Source organism: Mauremys mutica, chromosome 1, assembly GCF_020497125.1.
Source record: "Mauremys mutica isolate MM-2020 ecotype Southern chromosome 1, ASM2049712v1, whole genome shotgun sequence".
In the NCBI taxonomy this organism is placed as follows: Eukaryota; Metazoa; Chordata; order Testudines; family Geoemydidae; genus Mauremys; species Mauremys mutica.
Genome location: NC_059072.1, coordinates 209377207 through 209395966, shown reverse-complemented (window position 1 = coordinate 209395966; position 18760 = coordinate 209377207). Strand labels below are relative to the sequence as shown.

Below are 18760 nucleotides of genomic sequence, written 5' to 3'. Positions count from 1 at the left end.
GAGTTCCAGGAAAGTGGACTTATACACGCGAAAGTTTTGCAGCCACTGTGAATCATCCCATAGCCGCAACGCTATGCAGTCCCACCAGTCTGTGCTTATTTGCCTGGCCCAGAATTGGTGTTCCACTGTATCAACCATGATGTCCCTGTTGCCAGACCCCATGCTTTCAGGAACGTCTGTGTCCATGTCCTCCTCAAAATCCTCCTCGTGCTGGCATCTCTTAGCCTGGTTCTGCATATACTCCAGGATAATGCGCAAAGTGTTTACAGTGCTCACAACAGCAGCGGTGACGGTGAGCTGACCGGGCTCCATGCTTGCCGTGGTATGGCATCTGCACGGGTAACTCAGGAAAAAAGGCACAAAATGATTGTCTGCCGTTGCTTTCACGGAAGGAGGGGCGACTGATGACGTACCCCAAACCACCCACGACAATATTTTTGCCCCATCAGCCATTGGGAGCTTAACCCAGAATTCCAGTGGGCAGTGGAGACTGCAGGAACTGTGGGATAGCTACCCACAGTGCACCACTCCATAAGTCAATGCTAGCCACGGTATTGAGGACACACTCCACCGACTTAAGGCACTTAGTGTGGACATACGCAATTAACTGTATAAAATCGATTTCTAAAAATTGACTTCTATAAAATTGACCTAATTTCGTACTGTAGACATACCCTAAGTGAAAATGACCGGTGACATTTGTTTTCAAAGCTGAGTAAATTTTAAAAAAAGAATGAATGGTAAAACTTAAGTTTTCTCAGTTTTGAGGTTTTCACAAGACTTTAAAAAATTTCCTACTTCATGTATTACTTGTGCGTAAATTTCTTTAAAAAATTAATATAAAAACTTGACTGTTTAAAATGTTTGTTTCTTGGAGATTATTATAGTATAATGAAATACACTTCTGTATTAAAAACATGTTCTTTTAACTACTACAGTTTGTTAAATCTTTAATATGCTGATTTTAAAATTACTTTTATTGTTTAAAAACAGTAATCTTGTAACTTCCTTCAATTTTAGGTGGACTCCTTGCTATAAGAATCTGAAACATTACAAGAAAGAAAAGTTTTGTTTTATAGCTGATTGGCAGAGGAAGGTCATCCATGTGTTCAAAAATTACTTGTCTGTACATTAAACTCAGTATGAATATCTGAGGCATGTAAATTGGGAAAGACTCCATTTGTTAGTGATACCGTACAATTTCACAGCCTATGATTAAGATGCTGATTTTTAGACTACACACACACCCTATTGTATAAGAGACTTTATATATATATTTTTAAAATTGTGTTTGAATTAATTGTCATGAAATGGTCAGTTGGATTAAGTGTCTAGAGTTCTTTCCAGAATAGTCTTATTCAGATAAGCTATACATCTGTACATATAAGTACTATGCATTATTATTCGTGTTCAGTCTGAGGAGTAAAAGTGACTTGTGGGGTAGATAGGTGTAAATAGAAGGAATGTAAATCTAGAATAGCTTGTGGTGCATGCAGCAGAAAATGTTAATGTGGTCCCTTGAGAGAGACTGCAGTTTTTTAAATCAAGCTAACCAAAAAAACAACAACCCCCAAATCCTTATGGCTTGTCAAAATAACATCAAATTTAAGAATAAGGCTGACCGTCAAAATACAGCAAATCAGTTAAGCTTGCTTTTATATTTGTAATTTAAATTGATGATTTTGGACTTATGGATGTCAGGTGTAAAAGATGAAATATTTGCCTTAACTTTGCGTATAGTTTGTTAACTTGCGTTAGATCTTTTACATTCATACTTTTCATGTAATATGATAGTATTCCCCGAAAGTCCCAGATTAGATCCAATCGTATGGTGAGGAGCTTGATCTAGAAATACACGGTTTTTGTAAATATATATTTATATTCTTGCTCTTAATTATCTGCAATATTTCTGAAAGTCTTGAATGGCTCTTGGTCTGTTATGTAACTGAGTATGTAGGGCATGCACTTACAAAGTATGCTATAAATTAGACACCCACTTTGTGGTGCTTCAGTGAGTTAATTTGCATATAGAAAACCTATTGCTTTTCCCAGTCCCCGTAATGGTCTGCTTTCCTGTCTTTCCTTGGATTGTGAGCTCCTCAAAGCAGAGACAGTCCCTTTTGAGTCTTTGGAAAGTTCTTAGCGCAGATTGGATGCTACTGTTAAACTTAATTAAATTTCTTATAACTCTGATACTTATCAGAGTTGAAAATATTGACTTTTTAAGGTATTAATGAATCGTTATTTAAAATGCTACTTGTGTTTTTTGCATGGCAACTATTTTTATAAGAACATAAGCCCTGCATTTATGCCGGTCTTGCAGTGAGTACATTAAGAAGCAAAGGTGGGGCTTGACTTTTTGTTTTTTTAATTTTATTTTTTTCATATCACCAGACATTTACTTGCCAAAAGACTAAACCTATTAACCAGATTTTTTTTGAGGGGAGAGCAGTAAGGTGCACGAACAATGATTTGTTGAGAACTCAATCTCCAAATAATGGTAATTCAGTTATTCATACCAGGGTTCCGTCTCTAGACCTATCTTAAGAGCTCTGTCTTTCATAATGGTCTTGGGCTTGATAGGTGATGGATAAAATTGAAGCTTTCCTCCCACTGTCCCCACACTTTATCTGATTATGGAAGGAGAGAGGGTGCTTCTTCTGTAATCTTTCTGCAGATCAGTCTGCTCTTCTTCCCTTGCAAAAATTGTGCAAGGCACCAGAGAGCACTGTAAACATGCTATGTGATTTAAATTTTTTAATCAATAGCAGCATTGTCAAAAACCAAAATTTCAGCAAGCAGATTTCTTTCATAAACTTACTTTAAAATACTACTTGATTTAATTTTATTTAAATCATGATAACATTCGCTTTTTGGTTGAGACACGTTCTACAGCAAAATTGTAATCTTCAGGAAATACTCTATCCATAACAGTGCATAGTTATTGTTAGTGTTACTTTTATTAAATTATTTATCATTTCCATATTGCATATTTGCATACTCTTAAGGCTTTATTTTCAGTCTTGTTCTTTTAAAACCCCCCACCTTTTTCTCTATTGCAGCATTATCTGCCTACCAGAGGTACTACAGTTTACAATCTGACTACTGGAAGGTCTGTACATATTTACTTTTTTCTAATTGTCTTCTAAATGTTTGGATTTCTAATGTGGGTTAATGTGGATACAGCTCTGCAGCATCTATTTTTTGCCATGTAACATTCGTATTAATGGAAATGTTCCTCCTTCTTTACATGCAATTTGTCTAAGTTAAAAATGGAAACCTTTTCCTCAGTTCACTTTTTTGTTTAACTAGCTAACACTTCCAAAAACTGGTCATGTTTTTTTGTGGAATTTTGTTTGTATCATCTTTACTGCAATTTTTCATAAATAAACCCTGTTAACTATTTGGGCATGTTTGAGTATTGAGAGAATTGCAATCATATGAAAGCTTCTGCACAAGTTTTGGACTTAACCCAAGGGCATTTTTCCTGATGTACTTTTGATTTCCATGGTGACCGTGGGGCATTATTATTTGAAGTACTTTCAGTATTGTATTAGAATTCACTTAGACTGTGAACAAGGAAGTAGTCATTTATGCAGAGTCTAAAAAAAAAAAGTTCACATTTATGGCTATATTAATAATGGTATCATTAACAAGTGTAAGCAAAGGTGGCAAGATTGTAAAGGTGAAAAATTCTTTACCTGACACTGAGTGTAGAAACAATATTGTACATGATTTTATTTTCATATGGCAAAATTCTTCAATGCTGATTTAAGCTCCCAAATCCGGAAAACGCTTAAGTCCGTCTGTATTCAGAAAAGTGCTTGAGCATGTCACTAACTTTGTGTCATGCTTAAAGTTCATAGAATCATAGAAGATTAGGGTTAGAAGAGACCTCAGGAGGTCATCTAGTCCAACACCCTGCTCAAAGCAGGACCAACCCCAACTAAATCATTCCAGCCAGGGCTTTGTCAAGCTGGGCCTTAAAGACCTCTAACGATGGAAATTCCACCACCTCCCAAGGTAACCTATTCCAGTGCTTCACCACCCTCCTATTGAAGAAGTTTTTTCCTAATATCCAACCTAGACCTTCCCCACTGCAACTTGAGACCACTTCTGCTGCTTCTGTCATCTGCCACCACTGAGAATAGCCTAGCTCCATCCTTTTTGGAACCCACCTTCAGGAAGTTGAAGGCTGCTATCAAATCCCCCCTCATTCTTCTCTTCTGCAGACTAAATAAGCCCAGTTCCCTCAGCTTCTCCTTATAAGTCATGTGCCCCAGCCCTCTAATCATTTTTGTTGCCCTCTGCTGGATTGTCTCCAATTTTTCCACATCTTTTCTATAGTGGGGGGGGCCCAAAACTGGATACAGTATTCCAGATATGGCCTCACCAGAGGGGAATAATCACTTCCCTCGATCTGCTGGCAGTGCTCCTACTAATGCACCCCAATATACCATTAGTTTTCTTGGCAACAAGGGCACACTGTTGACTCATATCTATCTTCTTGTCCACTGTAATCCCCAGGTCCTTTTGTGCAGAATGGCTGCTTAGCCAGTCAGTGCCCAGCCTGTAGCAGTGCATGGGAGTCTTCCATCCTAAGTGCAAGAGTCTGCACTTGTCCTTGTTGAACCTCATCAGATTTCTTTTGGCCCAATCTTCCAATTTGTCTATGTCACTCTGGACCCTGTCCCTACCCTCCAGCATATCTACCTCTCCCTGCAGCTTGGTGTCATCTGCGAACTTGCTGAGGGTGCAATCCATCCCATCATTCAGATTATTAATGAAGATGTTGAACAAAACTGGACCCAGGACCGACCCCTGAGGGGGCACTTCGCTTGATACCAACTGCCAACTAGACATCGAGCTGTTGATCGCTACCTGTTGAGCCCGACAATCTAGCCAGCTTTCTGCCCACATATGCTTAAACATATGCTTAAGTGATCTTGTGAATAATGATGCTTTCCTGAATTGAGTCATAAATGATAAGTTCCATCAATGGGTATTAGCCAGGATGGGCAGGATGGCGTCCCTAGCCTTTGTTTGCCAGAAGCTGGGAATGGGTAACATGGGATGGATCACTTGGTGATTTGCCTGTTCAGTTCATTCCCTCTGGGGCAGCTGGCATTGGCCATTGTCAGAAGACAGGATACTGGGCTGAATGAACCTTTGGTCTGACCAAGTATGGCTGCTTGTCTGTTCTTATGTATTAATTTTTGACTGATAGCTTTCTATCAGTTTTTTGTTGTCTTTGAGTAGCATATGAAATCAGAGTGTACTTTGACAAATTCTGCTCAATCTGTTCCCTGACTGGACATGGGGCGCTGTCTGTAGTTGGATAAAATATGTTTTGTTGTATGTGGAGGGAAGGGCAGGATTTGAAGGCCCTGAGGGGATTGTGTGATCCTAGCTCTAGAGAGGCTCCCTGCATGCAGGTGTACAAAAGGAATTTGAAGGAGGAAAGACTTTTTTGGTTCTACATGGATTTACTGGTCACTCCCTCTTTTGGGCACGGGAGGACCAGTTGGTGGGGGCTACTCTAGCTGGACTAGTATCCTCAGAAGGTCCACTACTATACAGCCACCTGAGAAGTGTGCAATCAGGAGAGGTTTTGGAGTTGAGGTCATGCTTAAAAACTGATAGCAGTTGAACTTAAAAAGGGATGATTTTTTTTAAAAAAAGCAGAGATTTGATGATATGCTATACATAGGCTTTGAGATTCATTGTAACCTTTAGGTTAAATAAATGAAAGTGCAGGGACAATTGGTTAATTATCAAGCAATCTATTCTAACTGTGTCTATGCTGTAGGCATCATTTCTATGTTAAGCATCTAAGCTTTTTTTGATTTGGATCACTTGTCTGGCTCATGTTTTAATAGCTCACCTCAGAAGAGATGCTGGATTATGCAGTAGACATTTCACTGTCGTGTTGGTGTGCAGTATGAGTTGTATATTTTTGTTAGGCGTATTTGATCTTAAACTTAGCTCGAAGTGTCTGTGTTTAAATTAAAAGAATATGTTTAAAAGAAATAATGTACTTTGTTGTTGCACAATCCAAGAGATTTTGATGTTAAACACAGGTTACATTTATTTGACTAATCTGTTTAAAATGTTTTATATTTGTACCGGGTTAATATCTTACTGTTTTTCTTCAAGTTGCCTCTGCACATTCCTACTCTTGGGATGCACTGAAGTCTTAGTCTGCACATCCCAAGAGTGGGACCATGCAAAGGTCATTTCACAAAATGCTGGTTACAGGTAAATAACCTTCATTTTGGTATTACAAGCACAGTGTGGCTGGTACAAAATGGCCAGTTTTGCTGCTGCTTGGTCTCATCCAAATGGGACATTATTCTAAATTGTGCTGTCACTACATATGATATAGTTACTGTTGGGCTTTACTTTTACTTAGTCATTCTTGGAACAGAACTAAGAAAATCCCTCCCCCCCCTTTTCTGATCTAAAATTTTTGAGGGTGGGGCTACTTAGGTATATTATGACAGTAGGAATGTACATACCAACCATCCTCATTTCCCTTAAGGAAGAGGTAGGCTCTACTGCAGTGCCAGGTTGGAATAACAGTTGCAAAGCTGCCTGAGTTGGGGCTGGAGAATGATTCTCTTCAGTTGTGTGGATTTTCCTGTTTTCCTTAATGTGTATTTTGTAAAATATATTTGTTTTGATTACAATGTCTGATTCAAAGAAAAATTGTGCAACAAGACCATAGGAAGTCCTGCAGCTCAAATTGTTTCCAGTGCATTTTAGGTGACAGTATTATAGCTTGTCTTTATGTACTTTGTAATTAAATATTTTTTGGAGCGAAACAAATCGTTTAACAGTTAATTTTTGATTACTTTTGTTGAAATGCGTTTAGTTTAATTTTTTCTGGGGATAAGTATCACCAATTAAGCTACCAAAACCAAAAAAGATTTTTTTTGAAGGGATGGCAAGAAAAAGCTCCATCTCCAAGCCATGTAAAAGGCCTCACCTATATAATAAAATTCCAGGATTGTCACTCTGAGGCTTAGAATATTTGTCAGTGTGAAGCGATGAAACAGCTACTAGCGGGGTTGATAGCTCTTTTTGTTTAGAATATCACCAGATTCAACCATCACTGGGCTTTGCCATCTGTTACTATCCAGTGTTTAAATTCTCAGCCCTTTTGACTTTACAAAGTACACCTGTGCAATAGTACAGGCTTTCAGTTATAGTAAGGTATGTATCCTTATCCATTGTGATATCTGATGTAACTCAGCCTGTAACTTTATTCTACAATTAACTTACATGCAACACTTTAATTGGTTGTATGAGGGAGACTGCATAGATGGTGAATTATTTGGCCCAGCTGCTATAGTTCTCACTATACCAGCTTTCAGCTGCTGCTGTGAGACTATTTAGAAGTTTCTGTACTTGAGTGTCAAAGGATCATATGCCAAATGTTATGGAGAGATGTAGGTTTCAAACTGCACCAGTGCAAAATCTACTGTACACTGGTGAAGTGGTTCTATAATGAATCTACATACAGGTAGATACTATATTGTTCAAATAAGAGTATTTTTCTACTGTTTCTCACTTAATATATGAGTATAAAACACACAGATGGATTGCTGGTCTTGATTATGTTTAAGACCTCCTGACAGGTTATGTCTAATCAGATGTAAACTGCAGTTCAGGATTTTCATCATTGTGTCTAAGTCAGCAAGTGATTATTCTTTTGCTATGGTATACTCTACTGTGTGGAATTCAAACCTGAGTTTTATATAATTTTGTCATTTGACTTTTTGAGAACATAACACTTTTTCCTATCCCAAAAATAGTTTTAGAATTACTAGTGTTGGGCCTATTTTTCACTAACTTTCCATTTAGGCTTTAAAAAAAAAAATCTTATTTGTTTTGTTGTATTTTTATTGTCTTGTAAAATGCTCGGTGCTATTTCTAGGGGGATGATGGGATGCTACACAAACTCATCCCATGAAGAACTATGTATAAATAAAGAGCATTGGCAATCTGACCATAATTTGCAAGTGATGATACATTGAATATTGTTGAGTATAAAGTGAAAAGCAGAAAAAAATTGAGTTTTAGTGGCTTAGTTGGATTCTAAAACAACAATTTCTATTTTGATGAATAGTTAGACAATTATCCACTTTTACATAAAAATGAAGACAGAAAAAAATAAATTTTAAGCTAAGTCACAGGAAAAGGCATTGCTTGTTAATCAGTAATAACAGGGTGGATAAAAATGGTTGATTTTTAAAAAGTTTATTTAAATTATATATTTTTTTAAAAAACAAATCTATTTAAAATTTGAAAATGATACCCTGTGTAAATTCACTATAATCTACAAAAATCATTTACATTAAATAAAAAATAATTAAGCAATACGTGTTTGTGGCTGAAGTTTTATGAAAGGCAAACCACTGAATTAGTGGAAATCACTGGCGAAGCACCTGGAACCAGAGTTTGTTGAAGTGCTAAACAAGCTTTTGACTACAATAGCTGCTTCTACAGGTGCAGAAAGAATACTTTCTTCATTTCTACATCTTTAGTTCAATGACTAGTTCATTTAAAGTTAGGAAAGCAATTGGAAGTTGAAAAGGGCGGGAAAGCTTGTTTTTCTTTTCCCGTTCCATTAATAAAAAGTAAGCGTGAGAGGGTGAGATCTGTTTCTAAAATGATGAAGAACATGGTGACCAGAAACAGTAAGTTCAATTAATTAACTATAGCTCATACTTTTTTGTTTAATAAAGCAGTATTAAATGTGAAACATGTTTGACAAGCTTTTATCTTGTGCCCAGCACTCTTAAGATAGTTTTTACTAATAATAAAATGCCGTTTCTGTGCATTTTAATTGAATTCCAATTGCCATCAAAATAGAGCTTGACACAAATCATGAGTAAGAAATGAATAATCTAACAAACAAGAAATGCATCATACATCATTTTCTAACATAAAATAAATGAAGAATCTGAATTGGTTCATTACAAGATGGAAATGGTAGAATTGTCAGTAATATTCAACACTTCTGCCTTGTCTGCAATAAGTATTTCTGTTGTGTATTGGAAGGGAAAAAAAAACATGTAGCAAGGAGAGTGGGGGCTATCTAGTGTATTGCACTGACTGCAACATGTATGATTACCTCCGTTGTGGAGAGGTGGCATATGTGTGCATTCAGTGCTAGCAACTCTTGCCCCTCAGAGATGAAGTACAGGGTTTTGAGATCAAAGTGGCTGAACTGGAGGAGTAAAGCGGGGGTGGGTACGTAATGAGACTTTCCAGGACGTAATAGAGCAGTCCCATACCCAGTCTGACAGCTTCTATCTGTTCTGGAGGATAAAAGTCCCTGGGAAGGAGAACATCAAGCTGGAGCAGAGGGAGACAATCCCATAGTTGGGAACCTTCTTCCAGATGATGTTATGGCATCCTCTTGCACTGAGGATATCCCTTTTGGGGGAGGGAAATCAAGTTATTAAGAAGAGACAAGTAATGGTAATGGGGGATTTGATTATTAGAAATATAGATAGATGGGTTTGTGATGAACAGGAGAATCGTATGGTGAATTGTCTTCTGCGGATGAAGGTTGTGGACCTCTCGAGACATCTATGTAGTGTTAGTGGTACATGCAGGTGCCAATGACATAGGGAAAAGTAGGAGACAGGTCCTGGAGGCCACTTTTAGGCTGCTAAGAAAGATATTAAAGACTAGAACCTCCATGATAGCATTATCTGAAATGCTTCCTGTTCCATGAGCAGGGTCAGTTAGGCAGAATTGCAGAGTATAAATGCGTGGATGAGACGGTAGTGGGCGGAGGAGGAATTTCACTTTCTGAGGAACTGGGGGAACCTTTTGGGAAAGGAGCCAACCTAGACAGGAAGAAAGGGCTCCACCTAAACCAAAAGAGAACCAGATTTGTAGCATGTAAAATTAAAAAGGTTGTAGAGGACTTTTAAACTAAAAGCTCGGAGAAAGCTGACTGGTGTGGAGGAGCACACGGTTCAAAAAGACACATCCTTCAGTGAAGGATTTATTAAAGGGGTTACTCTATAGCCTATAAAGAGGGAGAGGATAGAAGATGATATAGTACAAGGAGGAATTGAAGAGAGAATTTAAAAACAAGTATTTAATTACATCACATGAAGGCTATCAACTAAATATTGACAAATTTTATATGTGCTTGTATACAAATGCTAGAAATCTAAATACTAAGATGGGTGAACGTGAGTGCCTAATATTAAATAAGGCTATTGATATAATAGGCATCACAGAAACTTGGTGGAATGATGAACGTAAGAGTAGCCATACTGGGTCAGACCAAAGGTCCATCTAGCCCAGTATCCTGTCTTCTGACAGTGGTCAAAGCCAGATACTTCAGAGGGAATGAACAGAACATGTAATCCTCAAGTGATCCATCTCCTGCCGCCCATTCCTAGCTTCTGAGAAACATGGTGTCCCTACCCTCTCCCTGCCCATCATGGCTAATAGCCATTGATGGACCTATCCTCCATGAATTTACCTATTCCTTTTTTGAATAGTCTTGGCCTTCACATGATGATATGGGACATGGTAATACCAGGGTATAAAATATATAGGAATGACAGAGCAGGTTATGCTGGTGAGGGAATGGCTGCATATGGGAAAGAAAGCATAGACTCAAATACTGTTTATCTGATCTAATTGGGACCGGGGCCAGATTGGATAATGAAAAATTCAGATAATCTGGAAAATGGAAAAGTTGAAGGCTTTAGCACCATCTAGCGGCCACTGGAGAAATCACCCGCTTCTGGACCTCCATGTGCTGGTTGTTCGGTTAATATGGAGACCTGGAAAATGGAGAGTCAGATAAACGGGGTTCTGATATATAGTAAAAATCTTAAATGAATTAAATCAGTACAACAGAATCTCTATGGATAGAAATTCATGCTTGAATAAGAGTAAAGCAGTAGAATAAAAGAGCAGAGAAAAAAACACATACTTTAAAAATTGGGAATCGGCTCCTACTGAGGAAAATAGAAAGGAGCATAAACTCTGGCAAATCAAGTATAAAAGTTATAATTAGCCAAAAAAGAATTTGAAGAGTAGCTAGCAAAAGTCACACAAACTAACAGCAATGCTTTTAAAAAGTACATCAAGCAGAAAGCCTGCCAAATAATCAGGAGACATTTGAGGTGTGAAAAAGGCACTCAAGGAAGACAGGGCTCTTATGGGAAAGCTAAATGAATTCTTTGCATTGGTCTTTGCTACAGAGAATGTGAGGGAGATTCCCACACCTCAGCCCATTTTTTTAGGTGACAAATATGAGGAATTGTCCCTCATTTAAGTGTCAGTAGAGGTGGTTTTAGATCAGATTGATAAATTTAACAGTAAAATCTCACCAGGAGCCTATGGTATTCATTCAAGAGTTATGAAGGAACTCAACTGTGAAATTTCAGAACTAACAACTGTGGTGTGTAACCTATCACTTAAATTAGTCTCTGCACCAGATGAATGGAGGATCGCTGAAGTGATGCCAATTTTAAAAAAAAAAAAAAGCTCTGGAGGCTGCCTTGGCAATTACAGGCCACTAAACCTAACGTCAGTACCAAGCAAATTGATTGAAACTATACTAAAGAACAGAATGATCAGATGCAAAGGTGAACATGATATGTTGAGGAAGAATCAACATGGCTTTTGTAAAGGGAAATCGTGCCTCACCAATTTATTAGAATTCTTTGCAGGTGTCGTCAAGCATATGCATAGGTGTGATCCAATGGATATAGCGTACATGGATTTTCAGAAAGCCTTTGGTGAGGTCCCTCATGAAGGGCACTTAAGCAATGGAAGCCATCATGGATTAAAAGATAAGAAACAAAGGATAGAAATAAATGGTGAATTTTCATAGTGGAGAGAGGTAAATAGTGGGGTTCCGAATGAATCTGTACTGGGACCTATACTGTTCAACATATTCGTGAATGATCTGGAAAAAAGGGTAAGCAGCGAGGTGGCAAAATTAGCAGACAGTGTATAATTACTGAAGATAGTTAAGTCTAAAGCAGACTGAAGAGTTCCAAAGACTTCATAAAATTGGATGACTGGGCAACAAAATGGCAGATTAAATTCAGTGTTGATAAGTGCAAGTAATACACATTGGAAAACATAATTACTGTGTGTGTTTTTTATATATATATATAGATATAGAAATGATGGGTTCTAAATGAGCTGTCCCCACTCAAGAAAGAGGTCTTGGAGTCATCGTGAATATTTCCCTGAAAACATTTGCTCAGTGTTCAGCTGCATTGGGAAAAAAAACACCTGAATGCTAGGAGCCATTGGGAAAGGGATAGAAAACACAATGCCACTATATAAATCCATGGTATGCCCACACCTTAAATATTGCATGCAGTTCTGTTCGCCTCCATTCAAAGAAGATATATTAGAAGTGGAAAAGTTATTCAAAAGGGCAACAAAGATAATTAGGGGGTATAGAACAGCTTCTATACAAGGAAGGATTAAAAAGAGTGGGACTGTTCATTTTAGAAAAGGTGTTACTAACGGGGGGATATGATGGAGGTCTGTAAAATCATGAATGGTATGGAGAAAGTGAATAGGGAAGTGTTGTTATTTACCCTTTCACATAACACAAGCACGAGGGGTCACCCAATGAAATTAATAGGCAGCAGGTTTAAATTTAAAAAAAAAGGAATTACTTTTTCCACACAATTCATAGTCCATCTGTGGAAATTTTGGCCTCCATAAAATCTGCTGGCAAAAAGTATAACTGGATTCACAAATAATTAGGTAAGTTGATGGAGGATAGGTCCATCAGTGTCTCTTAGCCAAGATGGTCGGGGGACAACCCCATGCTCTGGGTGTCCCTAAGCCTGACTGCTAGAACCTGGGTCTGATCAACTGGGTATGGAAGACAGGTTATTGGTCTACATGGACTATTGGTCTGATCCAGTGTGACCATTCTTAGGTTCTTATATAGTCATATAGTATCATAGAAGATTAGGGTTGGAAGAGACTTCAGGAGGTCATCTAGTCCAACCCCCTGCTCAAAGCAGGACTAACCTCAACTAAATCATGCCAGCCAGGGCTTTGTCAAGCTGGGCCTTAAAAACCTCTAAGGATAGAGATTCCACCACTTCCCAAGGTAACCCATTCCATACTTCACCACCCTCCTAGTGAAATAGTTTTTCCTAATATCCAACCTAGACCACCTCCCTGCAACTTGAGACCATTGCTCCTTGTTCTGTCATCTGCCACCACTGAGAACAGCCGAGCTCCATCCTCTTTGGAGCCCTGCCTTCAGGTAGTTGAAGGCTGCTATCAAATCTCCCCACACTCTTCTCTTCTGCCGACTAAATAAGCTCAGTTCCCTCAGTGCCGCCTCATAAATCATGTGCCCAGTCGCCTAATCATTTTTGTTGCCCTTCACTGGACTCTCTCCAATTTTTCCACATCCTTTCTGTATGGGGGCCCCAAAACTGGATTCAGTGCTCCAGATGTGGCCTCACCAGTGCTGAATAGAGGGGAATAATCACTTCCCTCGATCTGCTGGCAATGCTCCTACTAATGCAGCCCAATATGCCGTTAGCCATCTTGGCAACAAGGACATGCTGACTCATATCCAGCTTCTCATCCACTGTAATCCCCAGGTCCTTTTTCTGCAGAACTGCTGCTTAGCCAGTCGGTCACCAGCCTGTAGCAGTGCATGGTATTCTTCCATCCGAAGTACACTTGTCCTTGTTGAACCTCATCAGATTTCTTTTGGCCCAATCCTGGGAGCACCACAAGAGCCCTGGGAGCACCACAGTGGACTGGGTCTCCCTATCTCTTGCATGGGGAGACTGGGCCAAGCCATTGTTACCCTAATGACCACCCTCTGGACTCCAGCACATTGCCATTCCCCTTTCCTTATTGTCTGCATTATTCTGTACTTGTCATTTACAGAAAAATACAACATCACTAAAGAGTTTAACGTTGTGGAAGGGAGAGTAAAGTATGATTAAGTATTTGAATCACAGAAATATAGGGCTGAAAGAGAAGTACACCTCTACTCGATATAACGCTGTCCTCAGGAGCCAAAAAATCTTACCACATTATAGGTGAAACTGCGTTATATCGAACTTTGATCCGCTGGAGCGTGCAGCCCCGCCCCACCCCCAGAGCGCTGCTTTACTGCGTTATATCCGAATTTGTGTTATATCAGGTGACATTATATCGGGCTAGAGGTGTAATTAAGACTAACCCCCAGTGCCGTGGCTAAAAGGTGAATGTATTAATAAGCTAAGTACTTCTTCTGTTGGTATCTGCCTCTACAATAAACTTGCCTTCCATACTGTGTTGTAGGTTTTTAAACCTCTGTGGTGATGACACCTTAAGTTGGTGTGAGAGAAGGGTAAGGGGAACGGATGCGGGGTAGTGAACAGAGAGGAAGCTGGAACCATTTCAGGAAGGGGGAGGGTATGGAGGTGACAAGTGTAGCCAATTGTTGTAGGGTTAGATACTGCAGTCTGTGACATGGATACCATTTTGAGCACATTATAGGGAATGGAGGAATTTTAAAGCTGAGCAGTTGGAGGGGCTCCTAGCTTCACCCAACTTGGCAGCAAACATCTGGCACCTGTTTTTTAAAAAATAAAAGTTGTTTAAATCCACCTGTGCAACTGTATTATAATATATTTCATAATGCTTGCTGGCTTTCCTCCACAGCAGTTTCTATATGGCTGTACAAATGAAGTTCATATGTCATGTCCAAAGCTGCTATATTGTACAGTTTTTGGCTGCTCAGAAAAATCTTTGGTTGTTGGATCACGTGGTATACATGGGATTAAAGGAACTTCCTGTGGGTTCTTGGGTGCTTGCTGTGTTGTCTGGGAAAACTATCTACCACATAATTCTTGGGTGTGTTGGTGGCATTGCTTGCAAAACTGCTGTTTAGTTCCTCTCAGTATGGGCAAGTAGTGGAAGCATTAACAGCGGTCCTGTTCTGGTCCCTTGCCTTCAGGTACTTCTGCCCAAGCTCCTTTGCTTTGACTTGGCATTGGGACCAGTTCTGGGAATGCTGCCTCGTTAATGTTTGCTCTGACAGTGATTTGTAGATGTTTGGATTCCAGTGACTTTTCTCTAAGTGGGACTGACTATGCAGGTCTCCAAAGAAGGCAATCAAGTCCAAGACCATCACAAGGTCCTTGCAGAAGGGTAGGGGTATGGCTTCTATAATGGTTATGTGACTCTGGGGGTATGAACACACTTTTACCTGTTGTCAAAAAGGGACATTCCTGGCTGCTTTTAAATGCAGTGGTGATATGCGGTCAAGATGTCTCTGGACCATTGGAGGGTACCCAGACAGGCCAATGCAGGTGTGAAAACATGCACTGTTGGATAGTAACTGGAGGACTGCCAAAAGTTTAGTAGTTAAGAATGTCCGCATGAACCTTAAAGCGAACATACTCAGTTAAACCTGTTGCAAGAAGAATTAGTTATTGTGACCTAAGATGCCAAATAATTCACTTGGAAAAAAGTTGTGTGTGGACGTAAAGCACTTTAAATGGAACAAACTAAACTTAATCTAATGTAACATCTCCATGTACGTAATCCCTTTCATTGAATAACTGGCCCTTCTCAAAACCTAAATGTTGTTTGAAAAGATTTGAAAGAACCCTTTGTGAGTGAATTTCATCCCCCATTGCTGAAAACGTAAGATGGCAATCTTGCCAGCTATCACACATGACTTCAAGATTGGGAGGGGAAAAATAGCTGCCATGTGCTACTTGTAATCTTTTGCATAGATAAAGTAATTCTTAGCTACCTCTCCTTCCTCTGCTTTTAACAAGGATTTCACTTAAGAATCATATGTAGCATGGGTGGTTAAATGAAGAGATATTATATACTCTCATAAGGATCTTGAAGATCTGACTACTTAGTCTTGTAGATTTTTGAAAATATCTTCATGCAGTTTAGGATCCAAACATGGAAATTTGGCATTGGGGATCATATTTTTATCAAACAAATTAGCAGTTCTTCGAGTGCTTGCTCATATCGATTCCAATTAGGTGTGCGCGCACTGCGTGCACATTCGTCGGAAGATTTTTACCCTAGCAACACTTGGTGGGTCGTCTGGGCGCCCCCGGAGTGGCGCCGCTATGGCACCGGATATATACCCCTGCCGACCCATCCGCCCCTCAATTCCTTCTTACTGCCCGTGTCGGTCGTTGGAACAGTGGAGCGCGGCTTAGCTGACCTCCACTTCCCTAGCTACTCGTAGTTCTCTCATTCCTTGTTGTGTATATAGTTAAAAACTTTTATATAGTTCACTTTAGTTTATTACTTTATAGTATATTTAGTATAATAATAAAGAGGGGTTTGGGGAATAGCCCCTTCCCCGCACCCGGTGCCGGGGCCTATGCCCGGTTCACCGGGTTTCAAACCGTGCTTGGCCTGCCGCAGGCCGATGTTGACAGGAGACCCGCATGACTCCTGTCTGAAGTGCCTCGGGGAGTTGCACCTGACAGCTAAGTGCCACATTTGCAAGGCTTTTAAGCCAAGAACAAAAAAGGAGTGGGACATTAGGCTAAAGCAGCTCCTCATGGAGGCGGCTCTCACCCCTCAGCCTTCGGCACCGAGCGCTGGTCACTCTTCGGACAGAAGCACCTCCTCGGCACCGGACCGCGCTGGTATGGCCAAGGCTCCTCGGCACCACCTGTCGTCGGCACCGAGGCCGTCTCGACGCCGCTCCCTCTCCCCGAGGTCGAGAAAGACTAAGACTCCTGCTGCTTCCGTGCCACCTGCACCGCAGCCAGAGAGCTCGTCCAAGTTGGACCGCCCGGCGCCGACACCCGCCGCGGCACTGATGACGTCTGCACTGTCGATTCCAGTCCCACAAGGGCCATTGAGTCCGGTGCCTGTCAGCTCCCCGGCTAGACCAGTGGTAGAGCTTAATATCCCGTCCATGCCGGAGACGTTCTCAACGGCGAGGGATCTGATTTTGATGACAGAGTCGACGCTGCCTCCGCCCCCAGCACCGCAGGTGCGGGCAATACAGTCTATAAGCAAACCGGCCTTGATTCAGCCACCCTCTGTCGGCACAGCAGACCGGCACCATTCTAGATCACGGTCCCGCAGACGTTCCAGGTCCCGACGGCGCTCCCGCTCTCGTCGCCGCTCGCAGTCCTGGTACCGTTCTCCTCTGCACTCGCGGCTCTGGTCGGCATCCCGGTCGCCGGCCCGATATTCTCAGCACCGCTCCAGCTCCCGGCACCGCTCCAGGCACCGTGACTCCTGTAGCCGCTCCCTACGCCAAGCCTCGAGATCGCGGTTGACCTCCCGGCACCGTTCCGGTCGCAGGTCCCGATCTCGTTCCCGGTACTGAGTGCGGAGTAGAGCTAGGCCTGCTAGAGACATGACTCTGCTCAGGGCCTCTCCGCTCCTCCATGGCCTTCCAGGCACACTTCAGAGTCGTCCCACGCGGACAGCTATTATGCACAGGACCGCGAGTCTGATGTGCCCACCGGGGTCTTCCAAGAGGCACAGGCCCAGGACCTAGGCCCACACCAGTCGTCTTTCTGGATGCCTTGGGCGTACCACCAGGCCCAAGGGGCACCAGTAGTCCCGTCCCACTCGGCACCATCAGAGCACCGGGTGCCAGAGGCGACAATCAGCCGTGCCCCTCCGGCTGATACCGAGGAAGCTCCAGTCCACTCACCGGACTCTCCAGTCCCACTGGAGCAGGAGGTTGCTCAGGAGCAAGAGGCCATGCAGGACCCTCTCGTCCCAGGTGTCTCCTCTTCCTCTTCTCCAGACAAGGCGGTGGCAGGGACATCCTCCTCGGGCCCTCCTCCAATCGACCTGAGGGCCCACCAGGACCTCCTCAGGAAGGTAGCACTCAACATGAACCTCCAGGTAGAGGAGGTCCCAGAGGTGGAGGACCCGGTGGTGAGCATTCTGTCGGCTGATGCTCCCACCAGAGTGGCCCTACCGTTTATTCGTACCATTCAAGCCAATGCAGACACTATATGGCAATCGCCGGCCTCCATCCCACCTATGGCCAGGGGAGTCGAGCGTAAATATATGGTGCCCTCTAAGGGGTACGAGTATTTATATTTCCATCCTCCTCCCTGGTCGTTCAATCAGTTAATGAGAGGGAACGCCATGGCCAGCAGGCGGCAGCCCCAAAATCTAAGGAGTCTAGGCGAATGGACCTGCTCGGCCGTAAGGTGTACTTGGCGGGTGCCTTACAGCTCTGGGTGGCGAATCAACAAGCCCTCCTCAGCCGCTATAATTACAACACATGGGCGGAGGTGGGGAGATTTACGGAACTACTCCCTCCAGGAGTTCGCGGCCTTCATGGAGGAAGGAAAAAAGGTGGCCAGAACTTCCCTCCAAGCCTCGCTCGATGCAGCTGACTCAGCAGCCAGGACTCTGGCCTCAGGTGTTGCCATGAGGCGTATCTCATGGCTTCAGGTTTCCAACCTTCCACCCAAGTTGCAGTACACCATCCAGGACTTGCCGTTCGATGGTAAAGGCCTCTTCTCTGAGAAGACTGACCCTAGGCTGCAAAGCCTGAAAGACAATAGGGTCATAAGGTGTTTGATAGGCATGCACATGCCAGTGACCCAATGCAGACCCTTCTGCCCCCAACCTCCCCGTCCATATTTTGTGCCTAGAAGCAGGCAGGACTTTGACAGACGATGCGGTCGAGGTGGGCGTAGACGCCAATCAGGGCCCCAAGGGGCCAAAATCAAGGTCCCTCGAAACCACCAGCGGGACCAAAATCTAACTT

General features: G+C 41.9%; 1 protein-coding gene across 7 annotated transcripts in view; it reads left to right on the top strand.

Annotated features, from left to right (window-relative positions):
* The window catches only part of KDM6A (lysine demethylase 6A), a 303262-nt gene that overhangs the window by 72703 nt on the left and 211799 nt on the right, over positions 1–18760 (top strand). For all 7 annotated transcript variants that reach the window (XM_045002630.1, XM_045002631.1, XM_045002629.1 and 4 more), the window contains exon 4: positions 3063–3112. In XM_045002630.1, the coding sequence (XP_044858565.1) occupies positions 3063–3112 (50 nt within the window). The remainder of the gene's footprint in view (positions 1–3062; positions 3113–18760) is intronic.